Below are 23864 nucleotides of genomic sequence, written 5' to 3' on the forward strand. Positions count from 1 at the left end.
GTAGGCATTATTGCAGGGGGGGAGGATACATAACAGAAGAATAGGTCAGAAAAAAAAAAAAAACAATACAAGGCATGACACAGCAAGTACAAAATGAATGCAATATGAAACAACAACAAGGCATGACAAAAAAAAAGCCAACTGCGCATTTATTTATTTATTAAGGCCATGTAGCAAATGACCTAAACAACCTATTTGAGAGAAGAAAGCTGAGCAAGTTGGTATTGATCCATTGTAAAAAGAGTGTGAGAGAACATCTTTTCCATTTGGTGTTTTTTTTTTTCATGCTGTTTTTACTATTTGAGACATCACTGCACACTCCTGTCCTCACATTCTTCCCCAACTGTAAAGCTGTGGGTTCCAACACTTGTGGACTAGCTCTTCCTGAGGCAACGTGACCATATTGGCATTCAAGAGGATGATTGTTCACACAGTGATCAGCCGATCTACATCCACTAGGTCCTTTTCCAATTATCTCCAATTAACCCAGTCTCAAACAAGCTGCAGCTACCCTACCTCTATAATCTTTTACGCTCTCTTGGAACCATCGCTGTCACTTTAAGGCATGCCTCGACCCCCACCTTTTCTCTACCCATTTTATTTTGGGACTAGGCACACTGCAATAGTTCATTGCATACTCTTTCACTGTACAGCCAACAATTATTTATTGAATTTGGACATTTTTTGAGGTGCCACTTGTCTGCATGATCCTTCTTGCATGCATGTTGGGCAGGAAGAGATGCAAGCAGAGACATGCGGGGTGCCTCGCAGCACATTTCGTAACCCATCCACATTTTGACCAATAGGAGCGAGGCTAATAGATCCGTTTGTGACAGGTTTGTGATTTGATCATTATGTAATTCAGCCCCAGAATTCAATCCTGTGACCTTGGGGTCAGTAGCTGAACACCAAAGCCACTGAGCCACCTCGGCGGTTACAACAGCACGAAGTGCAAAAATATGTTTTATTATAACCATTAGTTCAGAACAGGTGTACAATTTGTTTACTACTTCGCTCCCACTCGTGACTTGCATGATGTAGCTGTCCACAGTTGACCCAGGCACCTAGAAAAAGTAAAGTGCGAAACCTACATTAACTTTTGCTTAAAAATTTGCAGAATTTACACTGCAGAAACCTCAGGCTAAGTATGAAACACTTTCTGGCAATGGTGTGCAGGTCTAAAAGAACAGTTTTAAGCACACTGAACAGCAACTTCATATCAAAACTTGGATTCTGCCCATGACTGCACTTAACAGCCACTTGGGCACCAAACCAGCACAAGCAGATAAAACGTGGCTTACTTTTCTCAGAATTCCACAAAATGACATTCAGCAAAGCACCTCGGGCTTAACCAAGCCTTGAAAACGAGATAGGTAAACAGCTTTTTCTCAGAGGCTGTAGCAGCAATGGTGTCATGACAGCCAAACCAGTGTACTGCAGTAATGATTTTTTTATGTGCCAAAGCAACACTGTGGGCTATGAGAAATGACACAGTGCAAGGCTGCGGACTAATACTGGCCACCCTGCAGTTCTTTAAAAACCTCCCTACATGGGATTTTTGCACACTGCCACCACCAAAATGGCCCTTGGTGGCCGAGACTGAACATGCAAACTTGTGCTCAGCAGCTGAATGCCATAACCAGTGAGCCATTAAGGCAAACAAAGAGAGAGAGAGGGAAAGGCAGGGATGTTAACCAGAAAGGATTCCAGTTGGCTACCCTGCACAGGGTAGCCAACAAATAATGCGTTGTAATAATGCCTTAGTTTTTAACTCTGTTCAGGAAATATGTGCTACCGCACTCAATATGAGCTGCACCGCAAGAGCTGTGGCAGGCGCTCGGTTCATGAAGCAGTGCCGACCCTATGGTGCTGAAAATTATTGCATTTAGCTTTTGATGCAAAGAAAAAAGCACACTGAATGGATCGGATGCTATATAAAGCAAAAATGTGGGGTTTAACATCCTAAAGCTGCATCAGGTGGCGAGGGATGCGTAGTAGAAAGCTTTGGATTGATTCCAACCACCTAAGACTCTAATATGCAATGACATTGCACAGCACTTGGTTGGTTTTGCACTTCACCCTACTGCAGCCGGGATTTGATGTGACCAGCATCAACACAACACAGGAATTTTACGGCGGCTTGAAGCTGACAGTCGTAACTCTGCTGTGCACAACACCATGTACTAGCCAGCAGTGCTGTACAGTACCATACTTTGTGTCCTGTCGAAACAAAAAGCTAGCTCCTGCTGGTATTAGGAAAATAATTTTTATTACTATATCAGTTTTTAGAAGCACTTTCATGTAACAGCTGTCTTCTTTGTAATATCGCTTGCGTATGCAGCACTGTTCTTCAGATGAAACATTCCAACTAGCCCTAACTGCCCACCTTGCTCAGTCAGATATATTATATCAAGTCTAAAGCGAGGCAGCACAAATAATATGCATGAGCCCAAAAGCGGAGCAGTGACTGGGGCTAGAATGGCTAACCTCTAGATGCGTCCCAGTGCCTTCAACTTCTCTAGCAGCTCATCCACGGACTCGACCTTAGTGCCAGCCTCTCTCGTTGGTGGGTCCTCCACACTCACAACTTCAATGCGAGCGCCCACATCCACACCGAGGTCCTTGGGTGTCTTCTTCTCCAGGGGCTTCTTCTTGGCTTTCTGCAACACCCGATAGAGGGGGTTACTAGCACATCTCCAGAAGCATGCCTCAGCACCTCAACTCAAACACTTTGCTGCGCAACCCTTCCCCAGTGTCAGTCAGGAAACAGCAATGCCTGCCTAAGGCCCTAGTTTTTCGTGATGCCGTGAAAATCGCGGATTTCGGCATTTTTGTAGAATTCTGTGTTAACAGCCACATTTTCTTTTACTTAAGAAAACCAGCCAAAAAGACAGGGACAAAGGAGAGACGAGGCACACACAACGACTGGACTATCAACTGTTGATAGTCCAGTCGTTGTGTGTGCCTCGTCTCTCCTTTGTCCCTGTCTTTTTGGCTGGTTTTCTTAAGTATAATGTACCAACTAACCCAGATTTCAACTCTTCTGCAAAACATTTTCTTTGTTTGAGATTTTGTTTGTGGACATCAGTAAGAATGACAGGAATGTGATTAATTTAATCATCTGAATTCTCTTTAAATTTAGAATCTGGTAAGCTAGTGTGTCAAGTGCTGCGGCTTTGACAGCGACGGGCTCACATGCTTGTATGGGAAGAGTCGCAACAGTGGCACCTGTCGAAAGCAATACTATTGTAGTTGCATGAAAGAAGTGAGAGTTTTCTCCTTGAATCACCTGCCTCAGAAGGCACATTGCATTAAATCTGGAACCAAACTACAATCACCGTGCAATTTTTTTTTTTTTCGCTGTTCTTTGAGATACCCCAGAACGAGCTTACTCATCAGGCTCATAAACTGCGAGGAAATACTAAAACTTCTCAACTACTTTGGGTCATCGGGGTGAAGCCCAAGGCATGCACTGGAAAGAGTTCCTACTAAAGTAGAAAGGTGGCACGAGCCGTTGCGAACGAAGAGAAGGCAGTGAAAGAGCTGTGAAGAGTACAGAAGGGAAAAAAGGGCGCACAACCACAGAGCTGTGCAGCACAAAAAATGAAGCAGCTGCATGGTGGCCACTGCTGCGCGCAACTCCGCATACATTAACGTGCGAGAGGCTTCCTGCAAAATATTGGAGATTCTGATCTAAATTCGCGGCATTTAAAATTTTCCGCCACAGAAAATTAGGGGCCTTAGCGATGCCTCTCTGCAGCAATGCTGCTGCTTGAAAATATATTCAGTGCTCCTTCTCGCACAAACTGTGTACACCCCATAAGAAAGAAGCCAGATTTGATGTATTTGCACCTTGAATCCAGCAAAGTCAGATTTTTCTTCACTTCACAGCAGTCTAATTACACTCTAAACAAGCATGACTGGACCTGCTCACATGTACAGTACAGCCATAATAATATGGAGCATGCTTCAGCGATCAAACTCTTGTCATGTCTTACCAAGTGAAAATTCGGAAGTAGTACTTTACACATATGTTAACACATGCCACTGGTGTGCTCTTGCATATGAACCCAAGACACCATAATATCTTGTTTACAAAACGAGTAAAAAAAATTTAAGTGCCGAAGCAGTCTCCATAACATTTTGTCTGCACCTGCACATTTCTGCATGACTGGTATGGCACACTCTGCTAACATAGTACTAGTCAAGCAGCCTGCAATGTGCATTTGATATCTAAAAAAAGTCAAATGAAATACAGCTTCGAGCTGTTCGCAAGCAGTACGGAAGATTAGTCTGGTCAATCTCTGAATAGCCCAAGAACAACAATGCACAGAAGCATTCCATTTACATAGCAACAACATAAAGAAATTAGAGATGGCTGGCCATGCATTGTAAACATGCGAGTGTAAGCCAATTTTTTATAGCTGGTTTAAACTGAACTGACACACTATGGGGTTGGCTATCAAAATAGCAGAGACAGCCGAATTCAGGGCATCCATTTCTGAGCATGTCACCCGTCTTTCGTCTCAAACAAACGATCATTATAATCAATAGGATAATGCCTGCGGATAGTACACAGTTTTTAAAAATGCATTCACTTCAAATAAACTTCGCCAACAGATGGTGCCTGCATGTCCTTTCCCTGCCTGTCAGTAAGTGGCCTTCGAAAGTGAACACACCGTGAAATACCACTTCAATGAACTTGAGGGGACTGGAAGAAAGTTCAGGCAACCTAAAGGAGTGCACAGTGGCTTATTTTGCAAACCGAAGTAAATTTTAGGATTCACATGGTTTTTAAAACATCTGTTTCACAATATCTAAAAATCCATGCGTGTAATGTGTACTTAACATTTTTGATACAATGCAGCGATTTTCTGCTGATATTTGATTCAACATTTCCATCCAAAATGCAAAGCACCCTGGCACTCTAAAAACAAAGGCCACAGCAGTGCTCCACAAAACACAACTGCTATCTCGCTGCAGCGACAACTATGACTAGGGCAAGTGCGCTAGCCAATATCTCCAGCTACTGCTAAGGCTGCAGGCTACATAATTGCGTGTTCGCAGCCTCTCAGATGCATTCTCACCAGGAAGCAGTACTTCAGTGCCTTCCCAAGATGCAACTGACCAGAAAGTTTCAGTGTGTTGAAATGCATTCAACTGCAACTCATTAGCATTGGATCCAATGGTGTTTTGGGGAGGCGATTTTGCAAGTCTGTCTATAAAAAAGCACATTCAACTGATGTTTGTTCATGTGGTATTTCACTGTACATTACTGTCAAGCCATGCCAAATTTGTGCAGTTCCACTGTCAGTCTGCTAACAGCCAGAAATTCACTACCCATAAATTCGGTTATAGTAGGACGGAAAACATGCATCTCAGGTGGCAAGACTGACCATGATGTTGGGGAGGGTGGCATATCGTGGCTCGTTGAGTCGCAAGTCTGCGCTTATCACTGCGGGCAGCTTCACCTTGATGTGTTCGAGGCCACCGTCAATCTCGCGTGTCACCTTCAGGCCGTCTTCTCCGTCTTTCTCTATTTTGGAGGCAAAGGTGGCCTGGACAGAAATACAAAAATGAAGAAGGTTTACCTTACCTCTCCTGCCCATTAAGAGCAGCAGCAATGAAATTACTGCACACTCATGAGACTAGGTCATCTTTACATATGCACCTGCATTCCCACAACCTCTCGCAATGGTATGTAAAGGCCTTTCCATTGTTTACACAGGGAAGTGAGAGCACGTGCTCTTTGGATTGTGAGCACACGCAGAAGGCTCGTGCTACTACTTCCTCAGTGCTTGCCATACATGCACACAACAGTCCAGCAAACAATACAGACACAGCCAGGGAGCCTTCTTTTGCGAAATAGCCTACGGCACATCACTATCCGCAGGACAAAGCAAAGACCTTACTGCAAAAGGACAATAAATGTCAGAGGCTACAGCGGTGAGCCTTTGTATACCCCATGTCTTTAGGTGGGATTTGAGATGGCCCAGCTTTTACCCTAAGTGAACCTTGCTGGCGGGAACTAGAGGGAATGGCACAGGGCTCTGAACCCAAGACCAGCAAGGGCACAGTATGTGTCCTGTATGTACAGTAGAACCCCACTATAGTAAACTTGGTTATAGTAAAAACTCTGATATAGTGAAGTGAAGCTCTGGTGCCATTTCGCCTTCCATAGACGACTGCACATTTTTTTTTTCGCTTATATTAGATTTTTTTCGAAGAAACGGCTATAGTAAAGACTGTCTGGCTATGGCGATGTAGTTCCTGCTGAATGATGACATCGCGGCACGCGAAGTCTAGGATCAAGAGGCAAATAAATACCAAAAGCGCCCATTGAGATGGCTTCACCACCTAGCTAGACAGCCGCGAGGAGAAGCAAAAGCTTGTCAAAGCCATTGAGGCCATGAGGCAAAGCGCACGGCGCGCAAGGAAAAAGTAAAGTTGGCTAAGAACATAAAAAGAAGGCGGCGCAAGTCGCTGAGAAAGGACAACCAGTAAAAGTGCAGCGAGGAGTAGAAAAGGAAGAAAAGGGCGTGCGTTCGTAGCATGGCAGCGCGAAACACAGGGAAGCGTCAGCAAGAAACAGGGGCGCGGCGGAACTGCGTAGGTATTTCTGCCACGCTTGACTTTGTCGTGTGCATTTCTTAACTACTGCCTCTAAATGACGCTGAAGCCACAGAAGACAATGCCACGATCATGGAACGCTTTGGTTTCCACATGGAGTCAAACTTGCTTTATTTTTGTAGCCATGCTGTATTCGTGTAAATGCGGTACTTCCACAAGATGTAAACAATGTCGAAAATACGTGATAACATGTGATAACTGATAATAAATAATTTTCACATAAACGGACGATAAGAGCAAGGCGTCAGGTATTTATGAGTGTTTGTTTTATACACCAACACTTCGTGCTTAGGAAAAGCCACAGAGCATAGTGAGAACCATGCCATCACCAACAACTGATATAGTAAAGACAGTAAAGATTTGTGCTGGTCCGAGCTACTTTACTATAGAGGGGTTCTACCGTACTTCCGGCAGCCAGGCAGAGCAGCAGCTCAAGAAGAACCATCATGGAACATTGAAGGGTTCAGGGCTCTCATCTTTGGATTGTAAACGACAGATAACGGCTCATTTGTATTCTCGCTGAATCCACAGACAGTGCCTTGCAACAAGTCCAACTCTGAAAATTGGCCTAACTGTTGCTTTTTCTTCCTCTGCCCATACAAGCTATAGTGTATCATTTATTACCTGTGGCCAGTCCAAAATGCCAGCTGTCATCTGGGCAGTTTGGTTGCTGTCGTCATCAATGGCCTGCGATGAAAAGAAATGGCATCATGTACGGCATCATGTATTTCAGAAAGAAGCAGCTAACTGAACACATCATGCCCAAGTAATTCAAGGACACATAGCAATGAAAACTCAATGTTTAACATTATGACCTGCTTTTCAACACAATTTTCATACGAAGCATCAAATCGCACACTTTATTGAATGATGAAACAATTCTGGCTGTGCCTTGGGTTTGAAGAGCTCCAGCTTTGTAACAGTCAATGCTCTGAAACCTTCATCTCCTTCAGTGTCCTTTGGAAATTAAAGTGCATAACAGTCACAAGAAAGGCCAGTGCTCTGTGTGGGATGTCACCATACTTGATATAGTACTAATCTACCCATAGTATAAAAGTCTGCAGTAGCTGTGCAAGAATCATCTGACACTACTTATCATTTCACTTTCTTTGCCTATTGCTTCAAAGTTGCTTCAGGGGCATTAAGGAGAACTCTGTCTATCCAAGTTTTTGTTCTTAGTAAAATTCGACAGTTCAACTTTTTGTGGCTCCGTTGACGTTCACTCAGCAGCGAAAAAGATTGTACGTAATGCCAAGATTTAAATTTGACAATAGAACTTTTTTTTCCTACCACTTGGTAAAACTCACTGGGGACAATGACATCAAGAGAATTGTGGACTCTGTGACCACTGGCCATCAGTGCATGGCAGTATGATCTAGGAGATCTGACACAAAGTATTTGACGTCATAACGGTTAGCTGAAAACGGCCTTGGCGGTGATAGTACCTGTACTTAATTCTTCTGTCTTTTCTAGCATATCAAAAGCTATTTTCAGAGAAAGCTGCCTCTTTTTCTATTAAAATGCAGTAATGAAGTGATGAAGGTCAGCTTCAATTAGTGCTTGGAGCCTTTTAATGAAATACAATTGACCGTGAATAACTTGAACTCAAAGGGGACCGAAAATTTGTTAAATCACGCGAAGTTTAAATTACGAAGAACCCCTTCTACAGGCACCCGTAAAACACTGGCTGAAGAAACATGCGATTCACTTGCTGCAATATCGAGAAAATTTCTGATGGGAACACACTGCAGAGTGCTTAATTAAGCACTGCCCTCTCTATCAGGAATCTGCTGAAGCCTAGAAAAGCTTGCATCAAGTGCAACTGCACAGAACTTTACCAGGCCAGCAATTCTCACCTGTTTCCCCACAATAATGACATCCACCTTGTTTTCAGCGGCCAGTTTGGCCAAGATCTTGGAGACGTGCAGCGGCTGTAGCGTCTCATAGTCCTTGCCTTCCACTTCCACATGGATGGCCTTGTCTGCACCCATGGCGAGTGCTGTCCTCAGTGTCTCCTGCAAGACGTGGCAGACAAGTTATGGGCAGCATATAAACAAAGTTCTACACCCTCTGCAGGAGGACAAAAAGGGACAATGTGCGAGAATACCTTATTGATAACAGCGGGGATGAGCTCATTCTTATTTGTAGTCTCATGAATAATGCACAGAAATAAGGACCTCTCCATGCAGTTTCGCTAAATATGATGCACTACGCACAGGAATACAATATCTCATGCTTTATGTGAGTTTTTACCAGCAATACCAATTCCACTAATTAAAAGTGCAATAGTGCTTTTTCCCATATAGTTTCCCATATAGCGGTGGCTCAGCGGTTATGGTGCTCGGCTGCTGACCCGAAAGACGCGGGTTCGATCCCGGCCGCGGCGGCTGGAATTTCTTTGGAGGAGAAATTCTAGAGGCCCGTGTACTGTGCGATGTCAGTGCACGTTAAAGAACCCCAGGTGGTCGAAATTTCCGGAGCCCTTCACTACGGCGTCTCCCATAGCCTCAGTCGCTTTGGGACGTTAAACCCCGTAAACTAAACTAAACTAAACTAGTTTGTAAAATTTTTTTACCCGCTTGTTGCCTTTACCTTTCTTCATGTTTTCATATTTTTATGTTTTCAACCTCGATAGGAAGTTCCACACTCAGGAGATGAGTCACTCATGGATACAAAGTGAAAGTGATGTCTGTCATATTGTGCCCCCATTGACAAGGAACTCAAAGAAAAGTCTCATTTTGGGTTGCTCTCAAGGTTGACTGATGCAAGCGGAAAACTTAGTCATAGCAACTGCACAGCTTGCTCATTCATCGTATTTTATGCAACTAGATAGTGCAAGCATCGGGTGCAAGGCCTCAGACATAAACCTCAGAAAGTTTCACTGTCTAAACACAGTAATGAACTTGATAATGCATGCCATCTGGTGTAAGTGCTATGACTTCAAGCCTGGACATGTTTTGTGCCAATAATTTCAATGAACCACAAAAACGGCCAGTTTCACCTCCAAAAGCATGCACGGGTTGGCAGAAATCAACATGTTCAGTTAGACACAAGGCATTATCCAAATAGTAGCCCCTGAAATTTTACTGTTAAACAACAGCTGTTCCACCACTAAAACTATTATTGTGTTCATTTTTTCATGTTTTCTTTGATCCTGCTGGCCCGCGCTTTTGTCACTGCTCTTGCTATGAAAGGCGCGACCAGAGTGCGAAGGGAAAACCATGATGCAAGCAACTATCTGTGCAATGCAACAGTCTCTGGGAAGCACAGCAACGAACTAATGGTCATGACTACCCTAAGCACAAGGCTTGCATCAGCCTGCCTACATAAGTCCAAAACTAATGCTTTAATACGCCATGCAAAAAAGTCAAGCAACAGTGCTCGATGCTCTCAATTCAATACCTGTCTTGATATCACGAAAAGAACAAAAATGCCCATGTGAACGTGGAGTACTTTAATGCCATGAAAGAGTCAATAACTAAATACCCACATGCATAAAACCTTTCCACATTTGGCCTGCCACTATGCAATGAGAGCACATCTCTGTTAAATGAAACTACTTATTTAGTGCCCTGCATTACAGCCCCCAGCATCCTTCACTCATCAATGGCTCCATCAGTGTCACTGCTGTAATCATTGTCTTTCCAGTTAGACCTCAGGTAACCACTGAACTCACTGCCACCGTATGCTTTCCACCTCTGGCTAAGCCGGCACCTTCAGATTATGACATGATTAAAGATGAGCCTATCTTTGCAAAAAGAGACTGTAACTCAGTCAAGCACCATGCTGGGAACCAAGGTGTGCACGCTGCTCAGAGGAAATTTCCTTTAACTCCTTTGTGTGTGACAGACACAAACATTGCCAAGAAAGTGCAGGAACATGCAGTAAGCACACTGCTTTCTGAAGCATCCAGAATGACAGAAGTATGTCATGCCTGTAAATGCCAACACTTCTTTTGATCAGCTGACCTGCATTTCTGTGGATAGATGGGCATGATTTAAAGAGTGCAAGATTGACATGTTACACAGGAGCCTTCCTTCCTTCATTTTTGTTCCTTACCATTAACTTCTTGTGTCTGATCATCCATTAATGATTAGGTTACCTGTGCTAGATATCAAGTTCAATGTCTCCCAGAGCAAACTTACCTGACATGCAGCAGGTCCACATGAGACAGCAATGATCTCGCTGGCTACTTTCTTTTCTTTCAATCGTACTGCCTCCTCAACAGCAATCTCATCAAATGGGTTTAGACTGTGCTTCACGCCGTCTGTGACAACCCCAGTTTTGTCAGGCCTGACACGTATCTGTTAAAAAAAAAAAGAATGATGTGTCAGTGTTCTGTGCATTGCCCGACACTGATGCTTGTCAAACCTATTGGCGATGTCACTGGCACCATTCTGGGGCCAAGGTATAGAGCAAAATAATAGTAGTGTAGGGTACAAAAAAAAAAAAAGAAAGCAGCAGCTGTAGATTACGCGGCAGAATGCCACAGATGATCCGTGGAGGTCACAAGTTCAGCCTTGATACACAGTATGCTTTGTTTTCTAATCCGAACCCGAAAATTCCCAAGCTCATGTCTGCTACATGATATACCAAGTGGCATAAAAGGTGGAACTAAAATATATTTAGAATATGTTCCATGTTTACAAATATGTGTGAGGAACATTTTCGCCACCCTAATAGCCATTTTTTTTTTGCACATTTGATAGATCTCACTGCATGCAGGGCATTTACATGCTAATTATTAGACCTCAAAATGAGCCACTGATTACATGGGCCGAGTTTGCACCACGTCCTTGGGACTACGGATGCCGTTTATTATGCGACTGACCGGTTTCATCTGGCGCTTTCACCGGCAAGGAGATCCCGAGGTCATTTATCTTGCTTACAATGAACAACGCGCTGCTGAATGAATGTCGACAAGCCAGAAGTACCTTCTGTTTACATGCAAATATGCAAAGTGGCTAGTCTTTTGAGTAAAATTTGCCTGCCAGCACCCGACACAATGACGTAGTAGAACTTAGATTAACAGCTCGGCTTACAGGAGTCAAGTTAAATACACAGAGCGCCGTTTAACTGCAAGCAAGTAAAAAGTCGCCACACACGAATCACCAATAATGCTAACCTCAAGGTCACAGTCATCACGAGGAAGGATCAAACTAATACAAAGGACGTAAAGAAAAGTCTGAAGGACAACAAATTCCGCTATGAAAGGTAACATCGGCTGGTGATCAACGGGATTATATGATGAGCAGCTAGTAGGTGCAACTTATCAGCCGGCGATTTGTCCGCCGTGACGTAAGCAGGCACAGACGCGTGAATGAAGAAGCGCGTGCATATTCTACACTGTCTGAACGTCAACCGGAACCCCATGACACATTAGCAATTAGCAATATCGGTGCGAGCACTTACGGAAGCACTGCGGCATGTGAGACACAAGGTTCCAATTAGTGCACACGAAAGCCTAGCCACAAAATTTCCCCACCAAGCAAGACTAGGACAGTTTGCGCATAAATACAACGACTATACGGAGTGCGAAAGCAAGCATACATACTTTTACGGCATAATCAATCACACGCTTGCAGCCGACAAGCACTCTCAACGCCATGATGGACAGCAGCAGCGAAGAACCTAAAAGCGCAGGAGGCGCCCTCTGCTCCTTTGCCAATAACAATTTGTCCAGATTTTAAGCGCAGCAAGGTAAATCTCAGATCTGGAGTAGATCCTCGCAGGTTTTAGATAAGAAAAAAAAATTTTCAAAGTATTGTCCAAAACTGAATTCAGCATAAAAGTGATGCAAGTCTGTTGTTACATCGTTAAATGAGCGTAGCAAACTTGGTTCAACGTGTTCGACACGAATATTAACCTTGCATTTTTTGTCTGCGTTAAAGAATAATTTGCATGCAGCACAGCTGACGATATGGATCCACCGTGCACCAAATATTATAAAATTTTAATTAACGTCGGAAGAGGCTGGTGCAACGTTTCATGATTGCACGCAGAGCGCGGCGCGGTGAGCTAAACAAGAACGGCACAGCAATGAATTCTCTATGAATGAAAAAGCATAGCACACGCGACGACACGCGGCATACGCCGCACACCGCAATTCTATGTCGCACACGCGCTGGAAAAGCAAAATTAAAAAACAAAAGTTGCCAGCGTCAGTGTGGTCATGTGACAAGTTTTGCGTATCCCGTCGTTCCCTTCGCGCGGGTGAAGCCCTAAAGCAGACTACACGGAAACGCTACTCTTCTGTTTTCTGCACTGGGCCTCCGCCGGTGCATTGGAGTCGTTCTCGCATGAAATTTTACGGAATGTTTTCGAGGGTTACGTTTTATCCCTCGTTAATCTATAATGTCGTCATGGAGCGTGTGTCAACGAGGCGGTGGTACGACCGCATTGACGATACCGTTATCCTCGGAGCGTTGCCTTTCCGAAGCATCACACCGAAGGTATGTGTCTTAGCGTTGTTACACGATCGCTTTTGTGTTTGCTCACTTCTAAACATTCGTAACGACTTTGTGTTGCATCCATGCGTCCTGATTCAGGCATTAGAACAGTATACTGCAGCACGCATCGTACTGGCGCGCTGCGCACGCTTGTTCAACGTTCGTTGCCCGGTTTCGCTCATACTTGCTGCCTCCGGACTGTTACTAAGCGTGAAATGTTGCGTTACATAATAGAGTCTACATTAGTGCAGCTTAACGTATTAAACTGCCTGTCAAGTTTGCGAATTCTGTGTGCTCCAATCTCCCTCTTTCAGCTGCTGGAAGAAGAAAACGTGCGAGGGGTCGTGTCAATGAACGAAGACTTCGAGCTCCGTTATTGGGTCACGAGCAAGGAAGTAAGCACTGTGTTTCGCTTGCGATCTCGTCTGGCGCAGCGCAAAGCTACGTTAGCTTTCCCACCACGTATTGATGGAATACTGAAACACAGCACGTACACGTACATAAAAAAAAAAAAAAACAGCCTCATAATATATGCGGCTCTGTTGTAAGATAGGCGCTGCCGCATACTGAAAGACATATGTCGGCGGCTAAACTTTCTCTGTTTTTATTCCTCTGGAATTATAAACTTTTGCGTATGAATGTGTGGCCAAATATTTGTTTGCCAATAAATATATGACTTTTTTTTTTTTTTTTTTCCTGCAGTGAAAACTTCGAGATGTACGGCCATGGTGCTTTGATATTGGATGTCGTGTGAATTTATTTTTTGCAATGAGAGAACTTCTGCTTGGCCTGTAGGCATGCCAGATGGGTTGTATATTAAAAGATAATCCTATTTCATGTAGCTTAATTGCTATTATAATCTGCAGAATATAATCACTCCCTATATATAGCCCTCATAGATTACAAGAAAGCATTTGACTCAATCGAAACCTTAGTGGTCTTGCAGGTATTGCAGAATCGGGGTGTAGAACAGCCTTATGTAAAAATGCTGGTAGATATCTGTAACGGCTGCACAGTTACCATAGTCCTCCATAAAGTCAGCAATAAAATTCTAATGAGGAAGGGTGTCAGGCAGGGAGACATACTCACCAATGCTATTCACCACCTGTTTACAAGAGGTATTCAGAGGCTTGGATTGGAACAGTTGGGGATAAGAGGTGATGGAGAATGTTAGTAATCTGCAATTTGCTGATGATAAGTTACTCAGGGGATGAACTGCAAAGCATGATCAATGACTCAGACACGCAGACCAGAATGGTGGGTCTAAAAATTAATATGCAGAAAACCAGAGTAACGTTCAACAGTCTCGCAAAGGAGCAGCAGTTTACAATTGGTAGCGAGGCTCTGGGAGTGGTTAGGGAATACGTCTACTTAGGACAGGCAGTTACTGTGCACACATATGGATCAAGAGAGGGAAATAACTAGAAGAGTATGAAAGGGGTGGAGGACATTTGGCTGGTTGTCTCAGAACATCAATGGCAGTTCACCAATATTCGGGCTGAAGAGAAAAGTATATAACAGCTGTATCTTACTCGCACTCACCTATGGGACATGGAGGCTAACACAAAGGGTTCAACTTAAATTGAGGACAACGCAGCGAGCTTTGGAGAGGAAAATGATAGCTATAGGTGTAACCTTAAGGGACAGAACGAGGGCAGAGTAGGTCAGGGAACAAATGAAGGCTAATGAGATCCTAGTCAAAATCAAGAAGAAATGGGCTTGGACAAGGCACGTAATGTGAAGACAAGATAAGCAATAGTCGTTAAGGGTAATTACCAAGAGAAGGCACGTAGCAGGGGGTGGCAGAAAGTTAGGTGGGAGGATGAGATAAAGAAGTTTGCTAGGATCAGGTGGCTACAGCTGGCACAGGACAGGGTTAATTGGAGAGGTATATGGGAGAGGCCTTTTAAATGCAGTGGATATAGTCAGGCTAATGTTGAATTGCAATTGTAGAACTTTCTGTTTGTGAAATAATTGAAAGTGCAGTCTATTGTCCAATAGATAGGTCTGTTCCTGTGTGAGAAAGAGAGCTCTACTGCAGTGTGAAATTTACGAAGTTATTGCTGGAAATTCGTAGGTTCAAAGATGCGTTTGAGCATTGGAAAAGGCAACAGTGTGAGCCTGCGATGTAATTACTGCATAAATTAATTAAAACAAAAAAAGAAGGAAAACAAGGAAGATCATTTCTCGGAGATTCCGTGAAGAACTGTGTTGAGCATATAAAGTGAGCAGTAGAACCCCACTGATACGTTTTCACGGGACCGCAGAAAAAAAAAAAAGAAAACGTAGTAGGGGGTAGAGGTAGTAGCCAGGAGCGCGCATTTAAAAAAATGTACATCTTTGTCTGCGTTTTTTTTTTTAAACTTATAGAGCATGCCTCTCTGGAATTTGCAAGACGTGACTCTCGCGATTCTTCGCATGCACGAGTGCCCCAAACGCCCAGTACGGCTCTCCATCTGCCCAAGCAGCTGTTGGTAGAGGAGCCACTTATCAGCACGAACCTCTCTTGGACGTCCTGCAGACATCCTGAACATCCACGTACAGGACGTCAAAGGGAGTTTCAATGTCCATTGGGCTGCAGTAGTGAAGAGAAAGGGCGCGCAGAATGGGCGAAGTTTGAGCACATGCATGTGCGTGCGTCTGGGCTGTACGTACGGCAGCCGTTTTATTCCTACACAGTCATCGTGTATTGGAACCTAGAAAATGTGTGCGACAAAACAAACGAGGTTGACAGAATTCCTTGGAGCCAGCCAGCACCACTGTATAGCGCTTACCGCGCGGCGTTTAATATTTGTCGGCGTAGTTTCGTTTTCGTGCCTTCGGACATTCGAGCTCGCGCCGCAGCAGCGCTGGAACTGCACCAACAGCCGAAACAATATTCATGCCGCCCGTACGCGTGCTCGGCGTCCGTGGAGTACGTGCAACATTCCAGAGGCCTCCGAACACGGGCCAACCGCTGATCGGCGAGTCTATGGAGTCCCGCTTTGGTCGGTCTGCCGTCGCCGTTCCGCGCGTGCTAAACGTAGGCTGTCAGCATGTTGGTACAGGCCATGGTACAGGCAGTGACGCGGCGTGACACGCGGAAACGCCGCCACGTACGATTGTGACGACGCCGATCCTGTATTGCACAACTTTATATGGGAGCTTGTATGGGACTGGCTCAGGGAAAACGCAGCACCCGGGAACGTAACAACGGAGGTCTACTGTACAATCTTGATGAATAATGGTGTAAATAGGTTTATTTATTTATTTATAGATACTGCGATCTTGTACAGATCATAGCAGGGTGGGACAAAACAAAATACAAGCATATAAACACACTCAAATTCATAACATTTGCAGGCGCATTTCAAACAGCAGTAAAGAATTATGATTAACAGTCTTGCTATTAAGTTTGTTCCAATTGTCCTCGGAAAAAAAGGATATTTAAAGCAGTTATTTCGCGCGTTCAAAGGGGTTATTGTTAGTGCATGCCTTTGTCTCGTGTTATAACCTGAGGAGTAAGAAAAATAATTAGAAGTATGAACTTTGTTATGTCCTTTTATAAGCTGGAAGAAAAACTTTAATCGACAAACACAATTGCGCTCAACGACGCTCACCGCGCTCTCTTCATCTTTGAATCAATGTATACCAGCAAGCAAGGTTCCATTTGGAGGCAATTTTCAGAAAGAAGGAATGTTTACAAATTTTAGTGTAAAAATATGTGAGATTTAATGTGCTGATGTCTTATGAATCTAGATGATGAATGAAAATAGGTTGACAGATCTGGTCAAAAGCTGAGATTCCTCTAGCTGAGAAAAATTTTCATCTTGCCAGCTCCCATAGGCCTCTAGGGTAGTGATGTCATACTTCTTATTAATGTGGTTGGAGGTTTCCAGCAGTAATAGATAATCAGCATAAACACATCTGCAGATCGCTTGATGTCTGTCATTATGGAATGTGCAATACTGGCAGACGACGGATATAGACGAGAAGGACACACAACTGTGCAGCTGTGCGTCCTTCTCATCTATATCTGTTCCCTGCCATCACTACACATTTTGTAATGACAGAACTCAACCAGCTAACGAAGCAACATGTCCTGTGCCTAATTTGTTTGAATTTCCGAGTGCCCGAGTTTTCTTACAAATGGCTCTCAGATCACAGAGGCACGTTTTAACCATGATCTTACTAACATGTTGTGTGGTAATCATTGAACTGAGAAACATATGTGTACATGAAGACATACTTGCAATAAGCAGAGGTGCAGATTTTTTTCTTTCTTTTTTTCGGGGTTGGGGGGGGGGGGGGGGGGGGCTGCTGAACACTGCTGTTAATGGGAGGGCAGCTTAGGCAGAAATAACGTCATTTAGTGATCCCAAGGTAACTGAGTTATCATGAAATCCTTTGGGAATGAAATGAAATGTGCATGTACAGTCAATGGCAAAAGGTTAGGAATATGGATGTGCGGAAAAAAAAAATTATATCAGCGGAGTCACACTAGCCATGCAATAGCCTAAAATGGCTGCAGGTACGAAGGGGCATGCATGCTTCATGCAGTGGTATCTACACTTACTAGGTGTATGGGTCACGAGGCAGTGCTGCAGTAAATTTGTTTCCAAGTACGTGCACTTTCTGTAAACTTGCACTGCTGATGGTACAAGCATGCTTTTCTGACTGTTAATTCAGGAATGGGAAAAATGTGGTGTCAAGTTCCTTCAGCTGAGCACCACGGACATCTTTGAGGCACCGTGCCAGGAGAAGCTCCAGCGTGGTGTGCAGTTCATTCAGAGCTTTGAAGGCACCGGCCAGTCCGTCTACGTTCACTGCAAGGCTGGTAGGACGCGCAGTGCAACGCTTGTCGGCTGCTACCTGATGCAGGTTTGTGTGCACTTGCTTCGGGCATGGTGAAACCACTTAGGAAGAGTGTTGGCGCCCTTGCATAGCGGCGCAGCACCTGTGGCATTGTGCTGCTGAGTTTGAGTGTGTGGACTCAAGTCCTGGCTGAATTTCATCAGAGGAAATGAAAGGCAAACATGCACCTATGTACTGAGATATTAGTGAGTGTTGGAGAACACTGGGCAGTTGAAATTAATTGGTGGCCTCCCACTATGATACATCTCCTAGCTTTTGTGTAACTGTGGTGTCAAAAAATTCATTAATAAGTGCCTATTTAGTGGTGAATACACATAGGCAGGTTGAATGAAAGTTTGTATTGTGATAGTGCATACCAGTAGTTATGAATAAAACAGTTTTATACTGCACGAGTTAATGAAAGGCATTGAGAGTCCGAGCTGCCATTGGTCTGTATGCTGTGAGTGAGCGGCATCTTAGCTACAGCTGAAGCGGCGAAATTCATATTGCCATGCCAATAAAGACATGTTCCTCAAGTATAGTACAAACACAATGCAGGATGCATTGAACATGTGCTCAGTGCATATTTACTAGTCTCGCTCAAGTGTGTCTACTAGCTTTCTCATCACTCTGTTCCGATAGTGAGGTGGTTGAGGTTGTAATTCAGTGTGCACAAAAGCTCATGTTCATAATTGGTAGCCAAAGGGACTGCATGCCGAGATGAACCCTTCAGACATGCATTGTGTTCTGCTATCAAGAAAAATCTGAAAATTTATGCGTATATACTTAGAACCTTCTATTTTGCAATAATAACATGAATGGCCCAAAAATTTAGGAATTCACGCACGCCATACACTTCCATGCGCATGGAATTGTAGTCTACGTTGACTTATTTTTCAAAAAACCCATTTATACCCAGTCAGTTATTTTTTTTTACCATAGGAAACTTTCCACAATGCAAAAATAAGATTAGTAAAACATTCGATTGTATTAGAGGACAAAGAAGTGACACCACCAGACAGCACTCCTTTATAGGCACTGTGCAATTTGGCAACATCTAGCTCTATTTCCTCTGTCCAGCAGAGATTTGAAATGTACTGACTTTCTAAGAGCAACGTTAGACACTTCAAGGAAAATTTTTAAGTGGCATTACTAACATGGACGCTGTGCCTCAAAGGGGTTAAACGAGCTGTGTTGGTTAAAAGGCTGACATAGTCTTAGATTAACAATCTTGATTTTAAGTTCATATTAAAAATGAGTGTTAAAAAGGCAAGAATTGAATTGAAAGCGCTGACAGAGACTCAACATAGTTAATTATAGATACCACAGTGCTTAAGAGCAGTCACAGTAGTATATATATATTCTCAGCAGTTAAAAAGATAAATGAACAGCAAAAATGCAAGAGTGAGAAGTAAAAATTGAAACTCCATGATATGTACAGCCTTTGTCAAAAGTTTGGAGCCCAGGGGGTTTTCTTTTGAGGCACACTGTGTCGTTCTTAATGGATCTCTAGCGCTCCAAATTTCCTGGACATACGAAGATTTCTGGTACTGCCTCCTGCAATAGGTAGGACTTCCACGAATGCTACTGGAGTCCCAGTATAAAGCTTGGAAGTGAACCCCCTGGGCTCTAAACTTTTGACAAAGACTGTACCTTTGTGCATCAAGACACGAGACGTGCTTTGGATTATTGTGCAAGTCACTTCCAAGTTTGAGTCTAAGTTTTATTACCCTTGAATGAGCCATTGGAAAGCAATTTACAAGGACTGAGTTCCATGTTCTGCCTTGAAAACAGACATCCTGGCTTGCATGGGTCTCTTGTACAGCTCAGTTTCTACACAGAGGCCTTCTCTGCACTCAGTGTGTGCGTGTGTGAGGGATGTCTTTTAGTCTGGTCCCATCCCCTCCACACTGACAAGGAAAAACGGCCGCTGCTTGCAGCTTCCTTCTTTGGAGCCTCGAGGAAACACGTATGGCACCAGTGATGTTTATGCGTGAAGCTTTCCTCCTGTGACCATCAATCATCTGTTTGCCTGGATTGTCCATCACGCTGATCATTGTCTGCACAACTACTTTTTTTTTTTTTACTTATTGGTTTCAAGACTGTGCTGTAAGCTTATCATGATGTTCCATCAGCTAGAAAAAATCTTAAGAACATAGGTGCTGCAGAAAGACTTAGTCAGAGAAGAGAATAATTGCAGTTTACATTCACTGGAGCCTAGTAATATGTGGCTGCAAAGGAAAACTATCTGTCTTTTTGTTAATTTTGTTTAAGGTGCACTGAAGAGGATTCTGAACTTGTCTTTTTGCCGCGGGAACTCGATCTACACGTTCCTAGCATTCTTAGAAACTACGACCTATTGCCCTGTATGGCCGATTTCCCTAATTAAATCGAATTAACGTCCGGCTGCCGCCCTTTTTTTTAATTCTGCCTCGTACGATGGGCAGAGTCGACCAACGCGTGAAGTTCCTTTCAGCCAGCTCCGTGGAGGCTTTGCTTTCGCTTTATTTTGTTTTTTAGGTTTCCATGAATAAATAGTTTCATTCGCAGATAATATAGCCGCAAAATAAGCCCGCAGAAATAAAAATACGCGCGGACTATTTGCTACTACGGACTACTACGTATTACTCTGCCGATGGCAGAGCGGCAAGCCGCCACGGGACTGGGTGAAAGGCACTCCACGCGTTGGTCGACTCCGCCCACCGTACGAGGCAGAATAAAAAAAAAAGGGCGGGAGCCGGCCATTAATTCGATTTAATTTGGGAAATCGGCCATACAGGGCAATAGGTCGTAGTTTCTAAGAATGCTAGGAACGTTCAGATCGAGTTCCCTCGGCAAAAAGAAAAGTTCAGATTCCTCTTCAGTGCACCTTTAAGTACTGGATTTGCATCCCAACGTGCTCCACCCACAAATTTGCAATCTCCTGGACATGATCAAGTGCACTTGCATTGTGGAAGTGTATTTGGTTACTTTTAGCTTGACTTGTCTGTCTACTGTGCGTGATACAAGCCGTTTCTAGTCTATTGAAGCAACACATGCAGTGCTGCATAGCTGTTCAGCGATGCTCGATGTGGTAACCAAAAATCCCTCGGTTAAACCCAAAGTGCCTTATTTCAGGCCCTTTTTTCCTGCAGCAGTTTGAAACTCGGCCAATTTAGAAAAAGTGAGACAATTTTGGTTCTTAATATTCCCAGAAACTCTCTGGAATTTCTCTTTTTGCCAAATTTTACCCCTAAAATGCCGTGGAAAAGGAAAATTCTCCAAATGGAACATCACTACAGCTGTTGAACTATGAAGTTGAGCGGTTGAATTGGTAAAAAATTGAATGCAAATGACACAAGTGGTGCGTGAGTGACTGTATCGTATACAGGCACTGATGCCAACATGAATTTTTTAATTTGCACAGGTAGACTTGGCTGAGTACAGTTACTGGATTTACTCGTATTCATAAAATTATTGCTCCTGGTGGTTGTCAATGCAAAACTCATAAGTGTTGACATGAGCCCCTGCTTACTGCAAGGAATAAAAGGATACCGTTGCAATATGGCAGGGAGTGCAGATGAAGATTGACGCGGTTCTTTGTTTCGTGCCTTGCTCCCTTCAGAGGTACCAGTGGACACCCCAGAAGACTGTGGACCTTCTTCGGCAGAAGCGCCCCCACATACTGCTTCATTACGCCCAGTGGGAGGCTCTGCACACCTACTTCAACAAGAATGTGGCTGCCACCATGGAGTCGGGTGGTCCTCCCGTCATCGACAGCAGCCCCGGCTAACTGCGTTTTCCTGTCTCTCGTAAACATTTCTCTCAAATCTTTTTGTGTTTTGCGAGTGCCCCTAGGAGGCAACAAGGCTGAGAGGATCATAGCACAGTGGCACCAGTGTGTGGTGGTGCAGCTTTTGGCAGCCCTCACAGTCCATGTATTTATTTCATTGCCTAACTCAGTTTTTGAAAACTGCAAAATGTTTTGCTACCTTCTAGCTTCCTCTGTAGCCCTCTTAGTTCCATGGTGCCATATGAGAGCCTGTTATTATCAGTAATGACCCATGAAATCATTAGCACAACCTTAGCTGTCGGGGCCCATTCCTAATCTTGAACGCAAGCAAAGGATAGGGGCTTGCAAGTTTGAAAAATGCTCCCCTGCCTATTGTGCATATCGGACTGGAATGGAGCAGATCATCAGCAAATGCACATTTTCTTTCACTCTGCTGCATTTGGTTTGCCGAGCTCATCAAGAGCTGTTGCAATGTTGATAAGAATTCCACTGCAGCAGTTTTGTGAAGAAAGAAAAACTCTCAAGGACCTGGCATGGCGCTGGAAAAATGTTCAAAATGACTGTGTGTCATTTTGTCCACGTGTGTAAATTCAATCCCGTGAAGCTGGCCACAACCTGGCTGGGCATTATACTTCCATATGGCGGTAACGGCGGCTTGGAAAGTTGAAAAACATAATGTGTGCTATACAGGCTTTCACCAAGGTGTTGACCACTGCCGAAGCTTCTGCATCAGGTTAGAAGGGTAGCTTCCTAAAGTCTCAGTTGCATTGACACTTGCCCAGTTTTGGGGAAAGGCATCAAAGTCGTGTGGAATTAGTGTATACCTTGCAATCTTTTCACCATGGTCCACATTGACCTCATTTGCTTTGCTGTGCTAATTCGATAGTTCTGTCCGTGTAGAAAGTATAATTTCACTGTGGCCAACAGTGATCATGTAGTGTCTGCCTACAGGTGCTTTCATCTTTATAACTTTTACAGTGGTATCTACTGGTATGCTTTATTTGTTTTTACTGCAGCGCCACAATTTTTCTGCTCCCTGTAGTTCTGTTGAACACTGATCTGCAAGAGGTCCGTCTGTGCAAGAACCTATTCAAAGTAAGTGACAGCAGTGCTGTGTGGTGCTGTCTAGAAAAATGCACGGCTGGCATGGCAATAAGGGTTGGCTCATTATGGAATAAGGAGGCCTGCCCATCATGCCAGCAGTGCTGGCTTTGCATGGTGCATAAGCGTGTGGGGAATAGAGAGAACGTATAAAGCCAGTGCAGGGACCGTGAAAAAACCATGCTGGCTGCTGCTTGCTCGAGGACTCGTTCTCACAGCACTGTAGTGAGAATAGTGGTGACCACATTTCTTAAAAATGCAAGTTTATCGCCGTTGTGCACATGACAGGAGAGCCAACTCTGGTAAGGACACGTGACGAGTGCTTTATTGGGTTGGAGCATCTGATAGATGGCATTGCGACATAATCAGAATGCTCCTCTTTCCCTGGTCGCTGCTCTCCGCTGTATATTCTGTCTTGCAGCAATGCTGACCAGCGGCACATGTCATGGGAACATGTGGGCACATCAGGCAAATCATGTCTGTAAGGAGGGTGGCAAAAGGGGCACAAAGGTGCAATGGCAAGCAAAGGGGCGCCGAAATTGAGGGTACAGGGAAAAGCCGAGTGCATAACGCCAGCGTGGCATTCTTGGCACGTGTCCAATGCAAAGCAGCATGCTCGAGTCGGCACTTCTGTCTCATTCTGTGGTTGTGGACGATTGAGAGACGCTGAATGAAGCCCAACAGCTGCTTTGCTATATATCTGTTAGCAGTTTTTTTATGCACACCACACGATTTCTGTACATACTATGCTGCTGTTACATGTACTATGCTTGAACTGTTTTTATTTAGGCAGTTATGGTGGAATTTTATCGCTTGGTATCTGGAACCCTCTGTAACGATGTCTGCGTGAGTAAAATGTGAACTTGGGCAACATTTTGGGCAGTAAGGGACACAAATGAACTTGTATGCAATACAGTTGCTTTTATTCTACTTTTGAAATGAACATGGTGCAGTAGCAAATATTTGATGAAAAAAGAGTATCGCTGCACATTTGGCGCTGCATATGCAAGCATATCTTTTGGTGTTGGGGACTATGAATCAGTTCAGGAAAGGAATTAAATCAGCATTTACCAGTGTTG

The 23864-nt window shown here is 43.9% G+C and overlaps 2 protein-coding genes across 2 annotated transcripts; one reads left to right on the forward strand and one right to left on the reverse strand.

Moving 5' to 3' along the window:
* Positions 1-950: 950 nt before the first annotated feature.
* On the reverse strand, positions 951-12339 carry Etfb (Electron transfer flavoprotein beta subunit). Its single transcript, XM_089549091.1, has 7 exons — positions 12185-12339; positions 10776-10934; positions 8487-8645; positions 7255-7317; positions 5397-5558; positions 2488-2660; positions 951-1064 (listed from the first exon to the last, which is right to left on the reverse strand). Exons 1-6 carry the CDS (start codon positions 12236-12238, stop codon positions 2490-2492), a joined length of 768 nt encoding a protein of 255 aa, XP_089405217.1. The 5' UTR covers positions 12239-12339; the 3' UTR covers positions 951-1064; positions 2488-2489.
* Positions 12340-12833: 494 nt separating this feature from the next.
* On the forward strand, positions 12834-22024 carry PTPMT1 (protein tyrosine phosphatase, mitochondrial 1). The gene is made up of 4 exons (XM_089549097.1): positions 12834-13082; positions 13394-13474; positions 17748-17939; positions 21517-22024. Exons 1-4 carry the CDS (start codon positions 12930-12932, stop codon positions 21682-21684), a joined length of 594 nt encoding a protein of 197 aa, XP_089405223.1. The 5' UTR covers positions 12834-12929; the 3' UTR covers positions 21685-22024.
* Positions 22025-23864: the final 1840 nt, after the last annotated feature.

Source organism: Amblyomma mixtum, chromosome 6 (genome assembly GCF_055824585.1).
Source record: "Amblyomma mixtum isolate Tamu chromosome 6, ASM5582458v1, whole genome shotgun sequence".
Lineage (NCBI taxonomy): Eukaryota > Metazoa > Arthropoda > Arachnida > Ixodida > Ixodidae > Amblyomma > Amblyomma mixtum.